The sequence below is a fragment of the Salvelinus alpinus genome, unplaced genomic scaffold, assembly GCF_045679555.1.
Source record: "Salvelinus alpinus unplaced genomic scaffold, SLU_Salpinus.1 scaffold_41, whole genome shotgun sequence".
NCBI classification, from domain to species: Eukaryota; Metazoa; Chordata; class Actinopteri; order Salmoniformes; family Salmonidae; genus Salvelinus; species Salvelinus alpinus.
Window position 1 is genome coordinate 515795 of NW_027255982.1, and position 22312 is coordinate 538106.

Consider the following 22312-nt stretch of genomic DNA (forward strand, 5'->3'; position numbering starts at 1 on the left):
AACATTTTCCTTTCCCCCATTTAGTAAGTTTGCTGTGCTCTTGTCTTCTCTTTGGTATGCCCCGATTGCTTGAATACCTTAACTGGGAGGAATTTGCTTCAGCAGAGAGCAGAGGAGCTGCCAGGCTTGTGGCTACAGGCACACAGTTAATTGCATCACATCCGCAAGAGTGATCCAGCTGCGTGTGTGTAGCTATGTGGCTGTGTAGGTTTCTCTCTCTCCCTCTCTTTTTTTTCTCTCTCTCTCTCTTACCTCCCTCCCTCCCTCCCTATCTCTCTCTCTCTCCCCCCTCGCCCTCTCTCTCATTCTCTCCCTCCTCCTCGTCTCGGTGAGTCTCTAGGTGAGTCAAAAGCAGCCCCGAATCAGGAAGTAGGATGCCGTGACAGACATTAGTAGGCAGAAGGAAATGGGCACCACCACCACACAATGTCACTATGTCTGCTGCTGCCTCTGTCCATGGTAACACAAGGACGAGAGGGAGGAGAGGCCACAGGGAAATGACCCCATCGTCGATCATGTTGCTGCTGGCTCTGACAGCCTGCCTGGCAGGGACTGGTAGGTGTGGACTGTGGATTGGAAAGATGATTTGCCCTTACTGCTCATTGGAAACAGAGCTTTCATGGCTTTCTCTACTCTCCTACATTCACTCACTTTCATTACCTGTCTGTTTTCTCTTGGTGTCTCTCTGTTCTGCTCTTTTTTTCAGTTTGCCTGAGAATGTAATAGTCTGCTGAAATGTGGTTTATATTGGCGGGTTGTGGCTGCTGAAATATGTGTGGACACGTTTCATGAAGAGATAGTGAAAGTTCTAGGCCTTTTGACTACATGGTATTCTATCCAGTAGGTCTTACACACCGTACCTGAGTAATCGCTGCTGTATGGTTACATGTGTCTTTGAGTTGCTTCACAATGCTTTCTGAAGTTGAATATTTGAATAGCTCTCCGAGAGCTTGTTCACTTCTATTCAAACGGATGTTATTGTCTTTGTACATCTCTGTTACATTTCAGTTGTGAAAGAGGCTGAGTTCACATCCCTTCTTGCAACGGGTAGTTAGTTACGAATGATAAGAATCAGCTATAAACACAGTGAAACGTTGATGTTCCTGTTTTATTTCAAAAGACCCATCTTCACGAAAGAACGAGAACATTGTGTTTTGTTAGTAGGAAAACCATTTGCAGAAACATTTTCGCAATGGCATTACCGAGACCTTACGGCACAGTTTGTTCCCTCTGCAGTGCATGTTATCTCCATCTGTGTGATACTTCTTTTTAGTTTAAAGAGTCATAGAGTCTACTGCCAGTATATGTGCCTTGCCTTTTTCACTGTAACCACTGGCTGGTAACCAAGGAATATGTTAATTTGGAAGGGTTTTTAATGCCATGCCCATGCCTCCTCAACACATAGATTTTGAATTACACTGTACATGCCCAAACATTTACAGTAAGAAGTGTCTGTGATGGTTCTTGGAATGTCCGGGGTTAACCTACACAAAGAAAGGTGCTATCTAGAACCTAAAGGGGTTATCAGGCTGTCCCCATAGGAGAACCCTTTGAAGAACCATTTTTGGTTCCAGGTAGAACGCTTTTGGTTCCAGCTACAGAGGGTTCTACATGGACCCCAAAGGGGCACTACCTGTAACCAAAAAGGGTTCTACCTGAAACCAAAAAGGGTTATCCTATGGGGACAGCTGAAGAACCCCTTTGGAACCCATTTTTGGAAGAGTGTATGATATATAGGCCCATTTTGTTAAACATGATTAAGGTCACAGCTCTCAACCCAAGTACACTACTGACAGGCCCAAACTGATTCACATCCAAAGATCTGATTGTTTAAACTCCTTTTTCTGGGAAACAGTATCACACTGTCTGACTCAGTGTAGTTTGCACATAGTGGAGTCTTTCGTGGGTTTTTTATGAATCCCAAATATTCTAAATTGCATAAAACTAGGGTGATGATTTTCCCCTTGGCTCTCGTTATACAGTAGGCTTAAGGTCAGGTCGTGTTATAAGGAAAAACTCCTGGCCCTATGTTGCTTAACCATTGACTCTTTCATTCATTGCAGTGTTCTGCCAGGGTGATGAGGACACAAATACTGTTGAAGAAACACAAACAGAAAATGATGCTGGGTTCTCAGGTGAGCTTTAGCTGTTATCTGCTGTGCATACTCCTCCAACACAACCTGGTGGCAATAGCTCATAACTGTCCCTTTCCAACGGATTTGGCATTAGATGTGCTTGTGTTGATACTTTTCTCAATGTCCCCAGTGATCCCAACTGTAAGTGACGCTACCCCTACACCAGACTCATACCTATCATCTGAGAGTCCTTCAGGTGAGATTACACCTGTCTCCATAACACAATTCCGTTACCTGATTTCCATCAGAGCCTTGCATGACGACAAAAAAAGGCCCTCTGGTTTTTCATTTCATTTTATGTCATTTCAGAGGGATATGAGACTGAAGCTGAATCTGGTTCTGGATTCAGTACAGGTGTCAATTCAGAAGGTATATTTCATCAGTACCTCAGCACTTTGTGACAACAGCTGATGTCAAAGGGGCTTTATAAAATAAACTGGATTGATTTGATTGATTGAACACAAACAACAAAACGGATGTAGTGTTTAAGAAAACCGTGTGTTAGAAACGATTGTTGAGATGGTGAAAATAATTGCAGAAACATTGCAGACAAGCAGGTGTTCCATCTGTAGCAACATGATCAGTTTCCCACCGTGATGGTTCCTCTTCCAGGGGAGGATCAGCTCAAATCCTCTGAAGCACCACTGGAGGACAGTCTGAGTCTCACCTTCGTCCTGGTTCCTGTTGTGCTGGTGGTCGTGATAATCGCCATGGTAGTGGGCGTAGTCATAATCAACCGCAGATGGAATCGGAAAGAAAAGAGCAATTCTGGTAAGTCATGAGAACTGTGCTATAGCTGGAAATATGTCCACGTGATGAGGAGCAACAGGCGACATGACCCCATTCTCACACACCATGACAGATCTGCTTATGACTAGATGTATTGTACTATTCAGTCGTCCTGTTCATTGCATGGGTACTTTACAACACTATGACTTGTGAAAAACAGCTCTGAGTTGGGGTATGTTTAGTTTTGTGCATACCTATTTAGAATAGTGTGTAGGCCTACAGTTGTATACTCAACCACAATAGAGTATACAATGTATGAGTGGATATTGTTAATGTACGTTGACATTACTTTATGAGATGGTGCACGATGTTGGCTATAAGGATGGTTTCCTATTCCAGATCATGTAGAAGAGGATAAATATTTGCATGGTAGCGATGACACAGAAAACGTTCCAATGTAAGTATTGAACACTGCACTATGAGTTATATAGTGCATTCGGGAGGTATTCAGACCCCTTGACTTTTTCCACATTTTGTTACATTACAGCTTTATTCTAAAATATATATTTTTAAATGTATTTCCCTCATCAATCTACAATCAATACCACATAATGACAAGGTGAAAACAGGTTTTTAGACATTTTTGCAAAAAACAGAAATACCTTTGCTATGAGACTCGAAATCGAGCTCAGGTGCGTGCATCCTGTTTCCATGGATCATCCTTGAGATGTTTCTACGACTTGATTGGAGTCCACCTGTGGTAAATTCAATTGATTGCACATGATTTGGAAAGGCATTGAAGGTCCACAAGAACACAGCAGAAATAAATCATGTCAACTGTGCTAATGTGTAGTGAGTTTCACCTACTGCCTAGTACACAAGGGTCCAAAACTGTTAACCTAAAAAAAACACTAAATGGAAGAGGTTTGGATCCACCAAGACTCTTCCTAGAGCTGGCCGCCCGGCCAAACTGAGCGATCAGGGAAGAAGGGCCAATGTCAGGGAGGTGACCAAGAACCCGATGGTCACTCTGACAGAGCTCCATAGTTCCTCTGTGGAGTTGGGAGAACCTTCCAGAAGAACATCCATCTCTGCAGCACTCCACCAACCAGGCCTTTATGGTAGAGTGGCCAGACGGAAGTCACTCCTCAGTAAAAGGCACATGATAGCCCATTTGGAGTTTGCCAAACAGTACCTATAGGACTTTCAGACCATAATAAAAAGGATTCTCTGGTCTGATAAAACCAAGATTGAACTCTTTGGCCTGAATGCCAAGTGTCACGTCTGGAGGAAACCTGGCACCATCCCTACGGTGAAGTATGGTGGTGGCAGCATCATGCTGTGGGGATGTTTTTCAGCGGCAGGGACTGGGAGACTAGTCAGGATTGAGGGAAAGATGAACGGAGAAAAGTACATAGAGATCCTTGGCGAAAACCTGCTCCAGAGTACTCAGGACCTCAGACTGGGGCGAAAGTTCACCTTCCAACAGGACAATGACCCTAAGCACACAGCCAAGACAACGCAGGAGTGGCTTCGGAACAAGTCTGAATGTCCTTGAGTGGCCCAGCCAGAGCCCGGACTTGAACCCGATGGAATATCTCTGGAGAGAACTAAAAATCCCCAAATACAGGTGTGCCAAGCTTGTAGCGTCATATCTAAGAAGACTCAAGGCTGTAATCACTGCCAAAGGTGTTTCAACAAAGTACTGAGTAAAGGGTCTGAATACTTAAGTAAATGTGATATTTTTTATACATTTGGAAAGACGTTTAAAAAACCGTTTTTGCTTTGTCATTATGGAGTATTGTGTGTAGATTGATGAAGGGACAAAACAATTTAATACGTTTTAGAATAAGGCTGTAACATAACAAAATGTGGAAAAAGTCAAGGGGTCTGAATACTTTCTGAATGCACTGTATCTAGGCTACTGCTGTCTTGACTGTGCTCTCTATACATTTCAAGTTGCAGTCACTCAAATTCGTAATAGGCGGTAAATCTGTTTCCTTGGTATGATTTTGACCTCACCCTTTCTCACCTCTGTTTGTTATTTCCTGTTTAGAAAGAAAGACGTTGAGGAGTTTGAAACAGGCGTGTGTGTGTGTGTGTGTGTGTGTGTGTGTGTGTGTGTGTGTGTGTGTGTGTGTGTGTGTGTGTGTGTGTGTGTGTGTGTGTGTGTGTGTGTGTGTGTGTGTGTGTGTGTGTGTGTGTGTGTGTGTGTGTGTGTGTGTGTGTGTGTGTGTGTGTGTGTGTGTGTGCGTGCGCATGTGCTCTTTTCCTCAACAAGTTGTTTCACACAAACACACACACACCAGTCTCTCATATCTGACATAAAGTATATAGTCAAGAAGTATCATGTGTGAATCTAAGTGTTTACACATTAGCCTGAGAACTTATGAAATAGCATTTCAGCAGAAATATGGCAAACCTCAAGTTCCTCCTGCTATGATATGACACCCTGTCCCTGGTAACCAGCCTCCGTGTGAGAATGTACGGTATGACTAAGTTATCTTTAGTGTAAGAGAAAGACTAGCATAAAGGAAATAACCATCAAAAGTGATATCCTGTCAAAACTTTACACTGCATATGAATGCTCTCTCTCTCTAAGCCAATCATGTGTCCATGATGACTTCAGCAAGTTGACAGAAAACTATAATCAATGACGAGAGCGCCCTCCTGTGGGAATCAGCAATACTACCACTCAAATGGCCTTGAGTAGAAAATCATGTCAAACTCTATTGGAGGGAAGGACAGTGCCTATTCAAATACCAACAGTTTTGGGTGGAAATCAGTGGAAAACAGCATATTCCTAAGGAGTTTAATTTGAGACCAGTACACCGTGTGAGAAACCCCTCAACTGTTTTGGATTGTCTTTATACCTCAACAGTGGATGTTTGTATTTTTTCCCCCTCTACACTCCCTTCATTTTAGTCCCTTTATTTTGTCATTTTCGAATGTCAAAACACTAATATGATGGGCTGGCTATGTTGTCTGTTTTCCAGGCCCATGTTTGAGGATGATGTCCCCTCTGTGTTGGAGCTGGAGATGGAAGACCTGGAACAGTGGATGAATAAAGATGGTGAGTCGTCTAAAAACCCCAAGAGAAAATGTATAGCAGCCCACTAATAATTATCTTTGAAAATAATGCATAACTGGAACAATCTGAGCTGAGGCTGTATATCTTGTATGTTAGTTGGCAATGGTCGTCCTTGTTTTCCAAGCATTAGACTACTCTTGGTTCACAATAAGAAGATCTGTCTGTTGTAAACTCTGTTGACTACTCACTCCTGTTTAGTAATTGAAATTTGGACATATGTAATCACATGCCTTTCCCTGATAAATGCTACTGTGAAAACAGGTTGGTAGAGTATAACTGTTCTCCAATAGAGGGCGCCATTGTATACTTTATTACTGAGCCACTGCAAGTGTGACGATAGCGTTCACACATGGACTAGACTGGAGTCAATTCCTTTTATATGTGCACTTTAAATATCTAAGTACATACTGATAGGAAAGCTATTCGTAGACTGTAAATGTCCATATTGTTTGGGATTTATACAGGGATATTGTATTCGTCACATGAGCTGTTAATTTGTTTTTTTAGGTGGAGTTCGAATGGACTCTGGACAAGGGATCTAACATGAGATCATGGTAAACATACACCTGTTATTTACTAACACTATAGTAGTCAACTCTACTGTACTTTGCTGTTTATGTAGCAACGCTGCAGGATAAGATCATGGGCTCTATTCAATCTGCATCACTGAATCGTTACAGATTGCGCGATATAAATGTAAAGGTAATTCCCGATTGAGCCGACATAGGCAGCGTTTACCGTGAACGTAGTCTCCGCTAACGCGGAATATTACGTTTACATTTCAATCACGCTTTAATAACGCTGAATATCTGTAATGCGGATTGAATAGAGTCCACGGTGGTGACTGGTGAATGCGTCAGTCACACCCAGCAACTCAGGAACAGGGAGGGAGGACAGACAGCCTGGTGATGACATAATGTGTTGTCCTGGTGACATAATAACATGACCTGCTGCTGTTGACGTGGGTTGACCTGTCCTGCTGTTACTGTAACATGAAACTCAACAGTCTATCATTTGATTAAGAATGAATCTAGGATCAGTTTAGCCTTTTAGGTAATAATTACTAAGATGGACATGGATGGGGAGACCTGACCCTAGATCAGCACACGTACTCTGTGACACTTTAAAAATACAGGCCTTGGTCAGTGGAGGCTGCTGAGGGGAGGACGGCTCATAATAATGTCTCCAAGGGAGCAAATGGAATGGTATCAAACACTTGAAAACAACATGTTTGATGCAGTGGTGCAACTTTTGTTTTAGAAGTGGGAGGAACATTATTTTATTTTTATCCAGTCGGATAAACACTCCAAACAGCCTACCCGACCACTCAGAGGCGTCCACATGGTCCTAAAGCACACCGTTGCCTCATTTTGTATTACATTCCAATGATAAAGCTCGGGGGAACAAAAATGCAATTTCAGAATGTGGGGGGGACATGTCCCCTCTGTCCCCATTGAAAGTTTCGCCCCTTGTTTGATGTATTTGATACCGTTCCACCTATTCCGCTCTAGCCATTACCAAGAGCCCGTCCTCCCCAATTAAGGTGCCACCAAACTGCAGGTACTATTAATAAAGCTGCCAGTTGAGGACTTGTGAGGCGTCTGTTTCTCAACCTAGACTAATGTACTTGTCCTCTTGCTCAGTTGTGCACCGGGGCCTCCCACTCCTCTTTCTATTCTGGTTAGAGCCAGTTTGTGCTGTTCTGTGACCTGGCCATTTTGAGCCTGTAATCGAACCCACAAATGCTGATGCTCCAGATACTCAACTAGTCTAAAGAAGGCCAGTTTTATTGCTTCTTTAATCAGAACAGCAGTTTTCAGCTGTGCTAACATAATTGCAAAAGGGTTTTCTAATGATCAATTAGCCTTTTAAATGATAAACTTGGATTAGCTAACACAACGTGCCATTGGAACACAGGAGTGATGGTCGCTGATAATGGGCCTCTGTACGCCTATGCAGATATTCCATAAAAAATCGGCCGTTTCCAGCTACAATAGTCATTTACAACATGAACAATGTCTACACTGTATTTCTGATCAATTAGATGCTATTTTAATGGACAAAAAATGTGCTTTTCTTTCAAAAACAAGGACATTTCTAAGTGACCCCAAACTTTTGAACGGTAGTGTACATACTCATCATGCGCAGATATTTATCCTTTATTTAACTAGGAAAATCAGTTAAGAACAAATTCTTATTTACAATGACGGCCAAACCCAGATGACGCTGGGCCAATTGTGCGCCGGGGGGGGGGATTTGTATTTTACCCTGTTTTTCTTACGAATTTCATGATATCCAATTGCGATCCAATTACGATCTTGTCTCATCGCTGCAACTCCCTAACGGGCTCGGGAGAGGCGAAGGTCGAGTCATGCGCCCCCAGAAACATGATCCGCCAAACCGCACTTCTTAACAACCGCCCGCCTAACCCGGAAGCCAGCTGCACCAATCTGACAGAGGAAACACAGCTCAACTAACGCCCGAAGTCAACCTGCAGTCGCCCGGCCCACCACAACAGTCATTTCTGTTCCCCCTGCATACCTTGTTTTGATACGTGGTGGCCACACACACACACACACACACAAATACAGATACAGATACAGAGCGAGACAGAGTCTCACATACGCCCACACATGGTTCTATTATCTCACTGACACACACACTCACACGCACAGAAAAATACACATGACTGCACAAGCACATGCCTCACTTACTGACATAAGGGCACACACACACACACACACACACACACACACACACACACACACACACACACACACACACACACACACACACACACACACACACAGTGACTGCTGAACTCTGTCCCCTAGTCCTCTGTACCCATCGTAACCTTCTAACCCTCTGAAGCAGGAAGAGTCCTGACATCTGTTAGCGATTACCACAGGCATGCATGGAAGTGTGGCGCAACAGGGCGTAGGGATGGCCCCTTGTTCTCTCTCTCAGAAAGGCTGGGAGGGTCAAGGTCCATTAGACTAGCTGTGAGCTCACGTCATTCACACACAGCTTTTTTCCCCCAGGGTTCTGTTATTTTGCAGCGTGCCATAAGGGTGGAGGGTCATAGATTACTCTCAGTTAACTGTGTAGGGCAGGCCTACTGTAGACCAGTGGAGGCTGGTGGGAGGAGCTATTTGGAGGACGGGCTCATTGTAATGTTTGGAATGGAATAAATGGAACGGTATAAAACACATCAAACATATGGAAACCACATTTTTGACTCCGTTCCATAATTCCATTCCAGCCATTACAATGAGCCCGTCCTCCTATAGCTCCTCCCACCAGCCTCCACTGCTGTAGACAGCATGCCCTATTGTAGACCTACTGTAACTACATAAAAATCAACTGTAAATATCTGTTGTTTCCAATGGGGGATTTATTGACAGTTTGGTGTAGACTAGAGGATCAACGTATCTGATTGTGAAATGACATCATTCTCATTCCTTCCCAAGGACCTTTGGCTTGTGATACTGTAGGTCAGAGGGTCTGGTGTGACAACCAAACGAATGTTAAAACATCACGTCACTCCTTCCAATGAAGGATGTTATTCTATTGATTGTATGAACATGTACTGTACTGTATGTAGTCACATGACCTCTCCCTGTCTGTCTGTCTCCTCTAGGCTAGTCCCTAAAGAGTCATGGAGTCAGTCAATTCTCTCTCCCAACCGTCCTCTTGCTGTACTGCCGGTGACAAAGGACATTTCCCCATCGCAGGGAAGGACATTCTGTTACCCAGCAGCACTGCAGGCTTCTTCTATTCATGTCAATGTCAAGGCAATGTCATCAACCGACCACATTGACAATGAGAAAGCAACACCTCCACCAAGGTGACTGCAAAAAAACAGGAAATGCTGAATTTATTTTCCATTTCAGCATAAACAAAAGACAAGTAACAATAAATGCACAAGTTAAACGTTCTTAGAACGTAACATCTTCAAATCTGCGCACTCCACAGTCAATTGTACTGTGGTATAGACTCTATGGAGAAACAGTGTGTGGCAATAGTCCTTTCACTACACGGATCCTGATTGTGGTCGGCCTAATAATGAATGCTTTTTGCAACGCCATCAACTCAGTACAGTGCCTTTTTAGTTATTGTTTCAAGTTCATATACACTTTTTATGTGATTGTTTTATTGTCTTTTGTATTCAGCTGTCATGCAGTGAGAGAAGGAATCAGTGAGAGAGGAAGGAGTAAAACACAGGAGGTTGGTGGCACCTTAATTGAGGAGGATGCGCTCGGGGTAATGGCTGGAGCAGAATGAGTGGAATGCTATCAAATACATCAGACACTTGGTTTCCATGCGATTGATGCCGTTCCATTCGCTCCGTTCCAGCCATTATTATGAGCTGTCCTCCCTTCAGCAGCCTCCTGTGGAGTAAAACGTATAAAACTATTGCTGAAAGCAGGTGTCGGTAGCCATGTTCTGACACCCAGACAACAATATCAGAACTTGACCTCCAAAGATCCTACAGGCCCTCCCCTTTACAACATAAACACATATTCCATGCCCACAGTAAAGCCATACCAGATGGTATATAGTCTTATTCCAACGGCCAACTAACCCAGTCCCATGATAGATATGATGGCTCTAACCCAGTCCCATGATAGATATGATGGCTTTAACCCAGTCCCATGATAGATATGATGGCTTTAACCCAGTCCCATGATAGATATGATGGCTTTAACCCAGTCCCATGATAGACATGATGGCTCTAACCCAGTCCCATGATAGATATGATGGCTCTAACTCAGTCCCATGATAGATATGATGGCTCTAACTCAGTCCCATGATAGATATGATGGCTCTAACCCAGTCCCATGACAGATATGATGGCTTTAACCCAGTCCCATGACAGATATGATGGCTTTAACCCAGTCCCATGATAGATATGATGGCTTTAACCCAGTCCCATGATAGACATGATGGCTCTAACCCAGTCCCATGATAGATATGATGGCTCTAACTCAGTCCCATGATAGATATGATGGCTCTAACTCAGTCCCATGATAGATATGATGGCTCTAACCCAGTCCCATGACAGATATGATGGCTTTAACCCAGTCCCATGATAGATATGATGGCTTTAACCCAGTCCCATGACAGATATGATGGCTTTAACCCAGTCCCATGATAGATATGATGGCTCTAACCCAGTCCCATGATAGATATGATGGCTCTAACCCAGTCCCATGATAGATATGATGGCTCAACAAATGTTTATGCTAAAGACTAGCTAGTCTCTCCTCCTCTCCTCTGCTCTGTCCCTTCTGGTTGTAGTACACAGACTGCATGTGGATCTATCTCTCTGTCTCTCTTTCACTCTCTCTCTCTCTGTCTCTGTCTCTTTGTCTCTCTCTGTCTCTCTCGCTCTCACAAACTCCGACTCTAATTACGAAACCCTGTCTATCGTTTTATGCATGAGATAACTGAGAACTGCTGGTACACTGCTTTGCTTTGGTTCATGCGCGTCACGCAATGCTAAAGCTGTTTAGAATTCAAGAGGGATAAGGGAAGGTAATTTCTGAGATAGTCTGCGAGATATTTTCACAGAGTGCAAATTTCAGTTGGGTTGTTATATACAGTGACTGTCTTGTGATGTTTTGTTTTCCATGATTTTCTTTGAGAAACAGTATTTCACAATTACTGTCATTACTTCCTAAGCATGTCATTCCTGTTGATGGTACACTGTCTTTCATTGGTTGAATATGTTTTTCCTCCAATGATAGTGGTGTTGTTGATATGCAATCTGAATCTACAAATTCTCGTCACATCAATGTATAAATGTTATGCTCAGCTCTATGTGACAGTCAGTATTTTGCAGTAACTTTCATTGTAAATATGTGGAAGATCTTTTTTTTACTTGCATGTATATTTTTTAAATGTGTATATTGTGCTTGATTTGATACAAATATTGATATTTGCTTATGGTCATAGGAGTGAATTTGGTCCCTCAATCTCTGTTAGGTCCTCATACTTGTCAGTAATTCAAGTGTTACAGCAGTAGTTATTGTAGTAAAGAGTAATAATTTCAACAAGGAACCAACTGTCCGGACAATATATTTGCATATTTGTAAATCATCAATAAATCTGTGACGCGCTATTTTGTTTGTGTGCGCGGGCCCATTAATGTGTGCCACTTCGTCTGTCCCTGTATGTGTCACAGGAGGTTGGTGGCACCTTAATTGGGGAGGACGGACTCGTGGTAATGGCTGGAGTGGAATAGGTGTAACGCTATCAAACACATGGTTTCCATGTGCTTTATGCCATTCCATATGCTCCGTTCCAGCCATTATTATGAGCCGTCCTCCCCTCAGCAGCCTCCACTGGTGTGTGTGTGTGGTAGAGCCAGAAACCCATCCCCCATCCCCCTCTCATCCCCCTCTCTTCCCTCTATATACCTGATGGATGGTAATTTGATTCATATTAAAGGAGGCTGGCGAAGAGCAGCAAGGACAGATATCCTGGAAAGCAATGCATATCAATAAGGAATAAACGCCAGGAGAGATGGACTCGCTATTCTCCCTCCTCTCTCTCTCTCGTTACATCATTACCAATGTACTGTCTGAAACTACCGCTCAAGGTCTCCCACCAGTGTTTCTGCTTTTCACCTGGACAGTTACAGTGACAGTATATGGCATATAAACATGTTATATCTCTTTAGATCATTGAAACGTCTGGCGTTTTTTGATGAGTGTCTAGAGGAGACTTTTAAAAGTCATTTAAGAAGTCTATAGAGCTACTTTATAAATATGTCTTGAGTGATGGAGGTTGAGGGGGGGGGGGGGTTTCAGGGCGGAGGGTTAATGTGTCTCCTCCATATTTTCTTTGTACCCCTATGTCAATATAAATAAAATAAAATAAACATTTGATCAAAAAATAAATACATCTGTCTTGTCAGATATATCTGATATAGTTTGGGCTCCTGAGTGGCGCAGCGGTCTAAGGCACTGTATCTCCGTGAAAGAGGCGTCACTACAGTCCCTGGTTCAAGTCCAGGCTTTATCACATCCGGCCGTGATTGGGAGTCCCATAGGGTGGCGAACACTTGGCCCAGCGTTGTCTGGGGTAGGCCGTCATTGTTAAATAAGAATTTGTTCTTAAGTTCTTAACTGACTTGCCTAGTTAAATAAATAAATAAATAAACATCTAGTTGATATAGCACTGCACGTGTTGGTACTCTACTGCGCACCCCAGGGAAAGGTTGCCCCTAAATATTACTTTATCTGATTCTGAACTTACTGTAATTGTTAACAGTTGAAATGCAAAACGGATCACAGATCAGCTAATAACTATTATACTACCACATATTACACTGGACTGGTAGTTGACCTCAGACGGATTCATATGTAACCTTCATGATAGCAGTGTGTAGTAGTTGACCTCAGACTGCTTCATATGTAACCTTCATGATAGCAGTGTGTAGTAGTTGACCTCAGACTGCTTCATATGTAACCTTCATGACAGCAGTGTATGGTAGTTGACCTCAGACTGCTTCATATGTAACCTTCATGACAGCAGTGTGTAGTAGTTGACCTCAGACTGCTTCATATGTAACCTTCATGACAGCAGTGTATGGTAGTTGACCTCAGACTGCTTCATATGTAACCTTCATGACAGCGGTGTATGCTTACAAATGTTCATTTCCAGGGCTGTGAGCATTGTTCTCACAGTCAGAGCTAGATTCTGGTTGCTCTGGTTTGTGTCGTGTCTTTGTACGTAGCAGAAAGGGCCGCTCATACAAGGTGATCTGACACAACCTAAACATGACCTAAGCCTAATGTTGACGCTCACTGATATCAGACAAAGGCCACTTCAAATAAACAGATGAGATAATCCAAAGAGATAGGAGACGAGCCAAGATGACAAGACAACTTCTTGTGCGTGAGAAAAATAGAAGACAAGATGATTAGCTGGCAGAGTTCTTCTGAGAATTGGGTCAACTTGCAAATAACTTTTCTTTATACAAACGATACAGTATCTATTCATGGGAATCTAATAAGTGAATCTACAGACTGATGAATGACAGTTCACAGAGATAGATACATCTCTCTGAGATACCAATACATTCATCAAGTCAGCCTTCTGTTTTGTCCGTGTTCATTCTGCCCAGCCAGAGCAGAAAAATATATTCATCTGAAATCTGTGATATCAACACTGTACATTCAATTCAAATGCCATACCAGGTTTCTGTTTCTCTCTCTGTGTTCACTATCCTCAGTCTGTTCTGCCCTGTACTGGATCCATGGCTTACTGTAGTGCACTGTATCATTATCTGGCCTGAGCCATTGTTACTGTCACATCCAATCAATTCTCTCTCTCAGCCACACAGTCAGCCATGTTTTCCTTTTCCAGAGAGGCTGCGGTGTTCTGAGGCGACCTCTTTCTCATCTCTTCATCTTTCTGTTTGTGTGTGGCTTATCTATGCTACCTACTACACTGAACCAGTGGGCAGAGGGTAATCACACACAGCCACAGTACACACCAGGGAAACAGACGTGTGTGTGTGTGTGTGTGAAACAGAGAAAGTGTGTGTGTGGTATCATCACATCTATGATAGTGACACACTTTGCCTCCAGGCCGAGGCCCTCTTGACGAGTCGTGTCCGGCGAGAAGAGAAAAGCCCCCTTCCTTCCCGCACTCATCATCAAAGATATGAGATCTCACATTGCACTATGCTGCTGCTGTGTGTGGCACAGCACGCCCGATGAGCAACACATGATCCTTTCCCGGCAATACTGGGTTAACCCTTTCATTCACAGCAAGAAACCCTGATGCAGCCAACTGAGCTATATTCTTCCTCTGTGAGGTTATTTAACTACTGCACAGGGAAAGGCCGATACAAACAATACCGATGTCATCTTCCCTATTGTACAGAGTAAGAGCTGTGTTTCCCTATGGTCATGTTGGCGGTTGTAAGGGCTTGACCTCAGAGTAATGGTTTAATCTAGTCAAAACAGAGCAAAGAAGTTTCCTGAATGTGGGAAAGCTTTGTATTATTATGATGAAACCCACTTTCCATCCATCATTACACAGACTAGCCACATGACCACCATCCAACCTAATGGTCAGCAGACAACAGCAGTTCTCCATCACTGACTGTGACCCTCTATTTCTCAACACAACACAGCAGCCCATCAATGGACATTGGGTGTGTGTCAAACTATGAACTCTGCGGGCCTGGAAATACCTCGGCGCAAGTTGAGACTCAGTTCAGACTTTGTGAGCGAGATGAAAGACATCTGGGATTTGTCATTGGTCTTTAAAAAACATATGATGCAAATAGAATGGGAAGCCTTGTCTATTTCTGAGAGCGGAGTTATGATTTGTAAGAAAAAGGCACAATGAGAATGCACAGGCCAGTGTCTTAACAGCCAAACGTGGCTGAGCACTCTCCAACAGCACTGGTCTGGATGCTAGTGGTGGAGCAGTCATAGAAACAGATGGAAGCCATTTGTTGTGTTTTTTTTTCTCTGTAGCTGTGGTCTGGACAGCCTAGCCTAGGCTCCATGTTAATCAGAGTAATGTGTGCAGTTATGTGAGGAATATCGCTATGTAAATTGAGAATCGTCACAGCAATAAGCTGTCCTGTTGTGTCAATGTCCAGAGGTTTAACATACAGAGCTGACATTCTGTCATTGATGGATTCCTGCCGTATTCTAAATGTTCTATGGAGCCTGGGTCTGTCCCGAGACATATAGGATGTTAACGTTATTAATTTCCCCTCATATTCCGCAACTCTATGTTGCCCGATGCGATGTGGTCTAAACATATAACTCCAACAAAGCCTTTGGTATTTCAATGTGAAACTAATATGACCATACTGATTCCTCTGCCTTTGTCTGGATACTCAAATCAACCTAATGTACTATTCGAATATGAAGACAGACAAGTCAGAGGGACTTTTCAATTTCCACATAAGGATTCCCTGCATGTGAAGGTTTCAACTGCCAGGCTGCTCTGCTATCCACAGAGGCTCTTAGTTTATTTGTGTCTGCCTGGCCTGGAAAAGCTCTCCCTCACTCACTCTCACTTTGAGGCATATTTTTCAGCTTTTGTTGGCTCAGTGCCAGTGTCAATTCCATGCTCCTCAGAATCACATTCTTTGGCGCTTAGTGATATCTCAGGCCTTCAGACTAGCTTCCCCTGGCAGATTAAGATACAGGACATGGAAATGACCGTAAAACAAAGCAAAACAATGCCGGGCACACAGCCGCTTCGCTTCAGCGCTGTGCTAGACACTGGTCCAGGAAATAGCGTTATGCTCAAATTAGTTGGTAGGAATCTCCTGGGTTTTTCACACAGATGCATTTCAAGTTTCAAGTTGTATTAATCATATGTACTGGATACACATGGTATACATCATCCAACGAAATGCAACAATAAAAAATAATAAAAGATACAAACATAAAGCGCACAATCACACACACGCACACACTTTGTATGAAATATAAGAAACAGTAGCTAATAGACTGGACCAATTATATGAAAACAATCATATTCATTATAATAACTACCCTACACAGTACAGGTTCAAGCAACTATTTCGGACGTAACATGTTTGCGTCGTTCTAAAAAAATGTTTTGGTCATCGTCATCATCCTGCGACTACCAACTCTCTACTAGTCAGTGAACAGAGAACGGAGAGCACTATCGCTTGAGGTAGCGGAGAGCATCAAGTGGATAAACTCTGTCTAATTTTCAGCTAATTCCCCTTCAGTGCTGGTCGGACACGGACCATACACCATCCCCGAGTGGATTTTTTTTGTCTGTGGGTGACCCGAACTGTTGGACGAATTGAAAAATATTATAATTTGGTGTCATATCTAAGCAGAAACGAAAGTATTGAGAGTGGTATCCGAGGCTAGCCAGTTGGCTAACTGGGAAGGTTGCCTAGCTAGCTACTGCTGAGAAAATACGAAGCGGAGGGAGACCCCAACGGCAAAAAGGGCCATCGACGTGAGCTGTATCCTGAAGAGGAGCTCTCCGTTTTTCTGGACACATCAGGCGGAGGCGGAGTCCATTTTGCTGTGTTCTACTCTGATAATTTCGGAGGTAAGAGGTACAAGGAAACGGGTGGTGCCGGCGTAGAAATCGTTACAATAGAGCGGTGGGCCAGACAGTGAGCAGCGGAATGGTTATCTAACTTCAGCGAGATAGCTAGCGATTCCTTGCTAGCCAGCTGCAAGAGTGTTTCTCACTAAATTAAGCTATTTGTAAACATCAGCTTTGCATATACATTGAGAACGAATTAAATGTGTTAATCTGTGTTTTCAGACGCAACGAAACGGATACATTTGTAATAAATAACATGACCACCTTGACCTAGCTAATGGGGCTAGCTAGCTAATGTAGTCCATGTCAGCTAACGTTAGTAGCTAGCTACCAACCATCTGCTGGACTTTAACTAGCACTAGCTAGCTATCTTGCTGGCTGACAAGAACACACTTTCATTGCACGAAAAACAAGTCTTACGTTGTTTATTTTGCTTGTTTTGTTTCGGGAGTATGCTAACGTTATGTTAGTGTTGGTTTATCATTTCAGTGATTCGCTGGAGAGTGAGTTAGCTATCCAACTAGATTGCACCGCACGCTAAATCAGGCTAGCTAGCCAGTCTCCTTTTGTTATGCTAATGCTAGTCATCCAATTTCTGATAGCATAACATCCTGACTTACTCGCTACAACACAGCATGCATGCACAATGACGTTTAGTTTGTAAGATCGGACTTTCGAGTTAGATACCTAAGCAAGCTAACGTTTATCGGATTGTACTTTATCAAATGTTATTTTGCTTAATGTTTTTTCGTAAGGTTATTGAAGTAAGGTAAACGTTTTGGAGTGCATCTTACTAGCCGCGAGGAACGGCGCCAGTGTGAGCCGAGCACATGCTCCTGGCTATGGCATCAGTCAGAATGTAGAACTTCGAGATTATCAAGCTAGGATAACAAATGCAACTCTTTTTTTGTAAATGTACAATTTCATATAAACCATGCATAAAAAATAAACACGTGCTAACTATACATCTAGTTAATACAGCAATATCTGCACACCTAGGCAAAACGTCCAAGCACAGTGACTTCTCATATTGGCTAGTTATGTGTTTTAAGTTGACTGAGATAATATTGTTGTCACTTTAAGATTTTCTGTTTACGTAACCTGTATGGGTAACGTTGCAAACGTATCAAAATAGCCTAGATATCACACCGGAATAGTTACAAAAACTAGCCAAAGTGTGCACGGTCCCATTAAAATGACGGGGAGTGAGAGATGGGTTAGGTTTGATGTGCGGTTTTGAGGTAACTACTGTTACCATCCCAGTATCACTAACTGTCATACTTGACTGCGTTGCCACAGTGAATCAAGTAAAGTAAACAGTGCATTTCAAAACTTGGTGTCTACTCTTATGAAAGTCTATAGGGTGTCATGTCGGCAATACCTGCATTTTCTTCTTATGTAATCACTATTGTCAAATGTATTATTGTTCTTCCTGTATGTGTCATTTTCCTTATGAAATGTACCTGATGACTCCTCTCTAACAACTGTAAGGATATGTGATGCAGCACTTAGGAATGTTAAACAAGACACCAGTTGAATAGTTTTTTCAACTGCGTTTCTCCCCTAACAAATCTGGGCCCCGTGAATAGCCACCTATAGTTCCTCAAAATAAAGGTGTATGCCTATAACAATGCATTGTCCTGTAGGCAGGTACATACTGCTAGTCTCTACAGCCAGTTTCTTTCTTCTCAAGACTTGGTGCTGAGGGTTCTCGTGCAATCTTGACAGTTCAGTGTGGTCCCTTTTTGTGCTGTCCCCTGCACAAGACAAAATGAAGTTAAATTATAAGTAGGAAAGTAAGATAAAGGAAACCCTTTTCTTTTCCTGCTCAAATAATTCCTTTCTTTTAACTCTGTGCTCTCCTCTTGCTCTCTTTGTCCCTCTGTCTTCATAAGGCTTAGAGCCTCTCTGCTCTCTCCCTGCACAGTGAGTCCTCAATAACTCCTCGGAGCTCAGGCCCTCCACAAACTAACAGAATGGAAGAAGAGAGAGAAGCAGGAGGGAGAGAGAAGGCCCTTAAGGACTCCAAGAGATGTATAAAACAATGCAGTACTCCTCTCTAATGAAAGCCAGGAAGTGGGACAACCAAAGTTTTTTTTCTTCTTCTGAATAACAGCATTTTTCACACTGATTGTGGTGGTAATGGAGAATGTTAAGAGATGAGTAATGGAACACATTCATGTTCATTAATCCAAATTGTTTATGTGGACTGGCTGGATGTTTCTTTGAGGGCCTCTGAAACTCTAAGCCTACGGGCCTGGTTATTAAATTGTCCACTCATTTAATACCCTTTGGTGTCGAGTGGTGATTTATCCAAGAGGGCTTGCATCATGCTCTTACAGCCATGCAAATAACAGATAACAAAATCATTGCTGCTGCTCTCACAGCATAAAAACATGTACACACACGATTCTCTCAGTACAGTTTGTGCTTGGAATTACCAAGGTGATACTGCCTGTCGCTACTCAATAACAGATTAACCGACATCTTATACACACTAGTCATGTAACGTATAGACTAGTCATGTATTGTATAGCCTAACTCTTACTCACTTCAATGCCTGTGTGATTGCTTTGCGAGGTTAACCTTGTCAAGTGGCTTTTCTTTAGTATATACCATTAATATTAGGTCATGAATATAGGCTATGTAAGTCTCCTTTTTATGGGAGTTGTAATAGAGCAGGGGTCTACAACCTTTTTTAGCATGAGAGCTACACAAAAAATATATTCATCTTTTTAAATAGGCACATTCGTCTCTCCCCTTCCTCGTGTCCTTAGTGTCAATATACACTACCTTTCAAAAGTTTGGGGTCACTTGGAAATGTCCTTGTTTTTGAAAGAAAAGCTACTTTTTGTCCATTAAAATAACATCAAATTGATCAGAAATACAGTGTAGACATTGTTAGTGTTTTAAATGACTATTGTAGCTGGAAACGGCTGATTTTTAATGGAATAAGTGCATAGGCGTACAGAGGCCCATTATCAGCGACCATCACTCCTGTGTTCCAACGGCACGTTGGGTTAGCTAATCCAAGTTTATCATTTAAAAAATGTAATAGTACCCGCAAAACACCTGTCTCAACGTCAACAGTGAAGAGGCGACTCCGGGATGCTGGCCTTCTAGGCAGAGTTGCAAAGAAAAAGCCATATCTCAGACTGGCCAATAAAAATTAAAGATGGGCAAAGGAACTCTGCCTAAAAGGACAGCATCCCGGAGTCACCTCTTCACTGTTGACGTTGGGACTGGTGTTTGCGGGTACTATTTAATGAAGCTGCCAGTTGAGGACTTTGTTTGATGTATTTGATACCACTCCACCTATTCCGCTCTAGCCATTACCAAGAGCCCGTCCTCCCCAATTAAGGTGCCACCAACCTGCAGGTGCTATTAATAAAGCTGCCAGTTGAGGACTTGTGAGGCATCTGTTTCTCAACCTAGACTAATGTACTTGTCCTCTTGCTCAGTTGTGCACCGGGGCCTCCCACTCTTTCTATTCTGGTTAGAGCCAGTTTGCGCTGTTCTGTGAAGGGAATAGTACAGTGTTGTACAAGATCTTCAGTTTCTTGGCAAATTCTCGCATGGAATAGGCTTCATTTCTCAGAACAAGAATAGACTGACGAGTTTCAGGAGAAAGTTCTTTGTTTCTAGCCATTTTGAGCCTGTAATCGAACCCACTAATGCTGATGCTCCAGATACTCAACTAGTCTAAAGGACAGTTTTATTGCTTCTTTAATCAGGACAACAGTTTTCAGATGTGCTAACATAATTGCAAAAGGGTTTTCTAATGATCAATTAGCTTTTTTAAAATGATAAACTTGGATTAGCTAACACAACGTGCCATTGGAACACAGGAGTGATGGTTGCTGATAATGGGCCTATGTAGATATTCCATAAAATCAGCCATTTCCAGCTACAATAGTCATTCACAACATTAACAATGTCTGCACTGTATTTCTGATCAATTTGATGTTATTTTAATGGACAAAAATTTAATGGACAAAAACAAGGACATTTCTAAGTGACCCCTATCTTTTGAACGGTAGTGTACCTGCTACTTTAATGGTTAATAAACAACTTCTAAAAAATATTTTTCCCATGTACAAAGAAGGTGCCTTGCTGATTTTAAGTTTGTCTCTCAATGAATCTGTAAATGTTGGTTGGAATTGGAACCTTCTTGGGTAAAGCAATTTTTCTATTCTCTTTTATTTTCCCAAATTATATTTTCTCAGTTGTCTGGAGGAAAACGAAAACATTTTGATTTGAGTGCAATTCCCCTTTTAATTACACATCTAGTGTGTGAGGAATGTACTGTCTAATGTGATGGTTTTGTATTGCTGCTGTTCATTTCATGATAAAGTTTGCAAATAATAGATACAAATTAGTGATGCACCGATATGACATATTTTCCTTGCCAAAAGAACGATACTGATAACCATTATTCACAATTTGAGCTGCCCTTTTAAAAGCTTTCTAGTACAGTTAAGTAGTTAACACACACACATGGGCCCAGTGGTCTTAGGCACTGCATCTCAGTGCAAGAGGTGTCACTACAGTCCCTGGTTCGAATCCAGGCTGTATCACACCCGGCCATGATTGGAAGTCCCATAGGGCTGCGCACAATTGGCCCAGCGTCGTCCTGGTAGGCCGTCATTGTATATAAGAATTTGTTCTTAACTGACCTGCCTAGTTAAATAAAGGTTACAAACACACCACATTGATCAAAGTTATTTTTTGGGCATTTACGTATGTCCCCGTTACTAGTAAAACATAATCAAAACCTATTTCTTTCACTTACTTGCTGTGCTGTTTCGTTGTTCATTTGTTCAGTGGTTTCATTCTCAACCAGGACTTCTATGGAACGCCGTTTGGGTCTTTGTGTGTCAAAGATGCTATTTAACACTATTTCAAATCAAATTTTATTTGTCAAATACACATGGTTAGCAGATGTTAATGCGAGTGTAGCGAAATGCTTGTGTTTCTAGTTCCGACAATGCAGTAATAACCAACGAGTAATCTAACCTAACAATTCCACAACTACCTTATACACACAGTGTAAAGAAATATGTACATAAAATATGAATGAGTGATGGTACAGAACGGCATAGGCAAGAGGCAGTAGATGGTATCGAGTACAGTATATACATATGAGATGAGTAATGTAGGGTATGTAAACATTATATGAAGTGGCATTGTTTAAAGTGGCTAGTGATACATGTATTACATCAAGATGCAGTAGATGGTATAGAGTACAGTATATACAGTGGGGAGAACAAGTATTTGATAC

At 42.3% G+C, this 22312-nt stretch overlaps 2 protein-coding genes across 4 annotated transcripts in view; both read left to right on the top strand.

Moving 5' to 3' along the window:
• Positions 1–305: 305 nt before the first annotated feature.
• LOC139567066 (transmembrane protein 154-like) lies at positions 306–12079 on the top strand. Of its 2 annotated transcripts, XM_071388512.1 has the most exons (9): positions 307–555; positions 2064–2135; positions 2266–2331; positions 2445–2504; positions 2748–2906; positions 3264–3321; positions 5861–5937; positions 6463–6509; positions 9596–12079. In XM_071388512.1, exons 1-8 carry the CDS (start codon positions 435–437, stop codon positions 6495–6497), a joined length of 648 nt encoding a protein of 215 aa, XP_071244613.1. In that variant the 5' UTR covers positions 307–434; the 3' UTR covers positions 6498–6509; positions 9596–12079. The 2 variants fall into 2 exon arrangements, with proteins under 2 accessions (XP_071244615.1, XP_071244613.1); XM_071388514.1 differs by lacking the exon at positions 6463–6509 and having other exon boundaries at positions 306–555; positions 9596–9730.
• Positions 12080–16598: 4519 nt separating this feature from the next.
• The window catches only part of LOC139567067 (F-box/WD repeat-containing protein 7-like), a 203285-nt gene continuing 197571 nt past the window's right edge, over positions 16599–22312 (top strand). Inside the window, exon 1 of one of the 2 annotated variants that reach the window (XM_071388516.1) lies at positions 16599–17031. The gene's annotated coding sequence lies outside the window, so the exon portion shown is untranslated. The remainder of the gene's footprint in view (positions 17032–22312) is intronic. The other variant, XM_071388515.1, reaches the window with a different exon arrangement.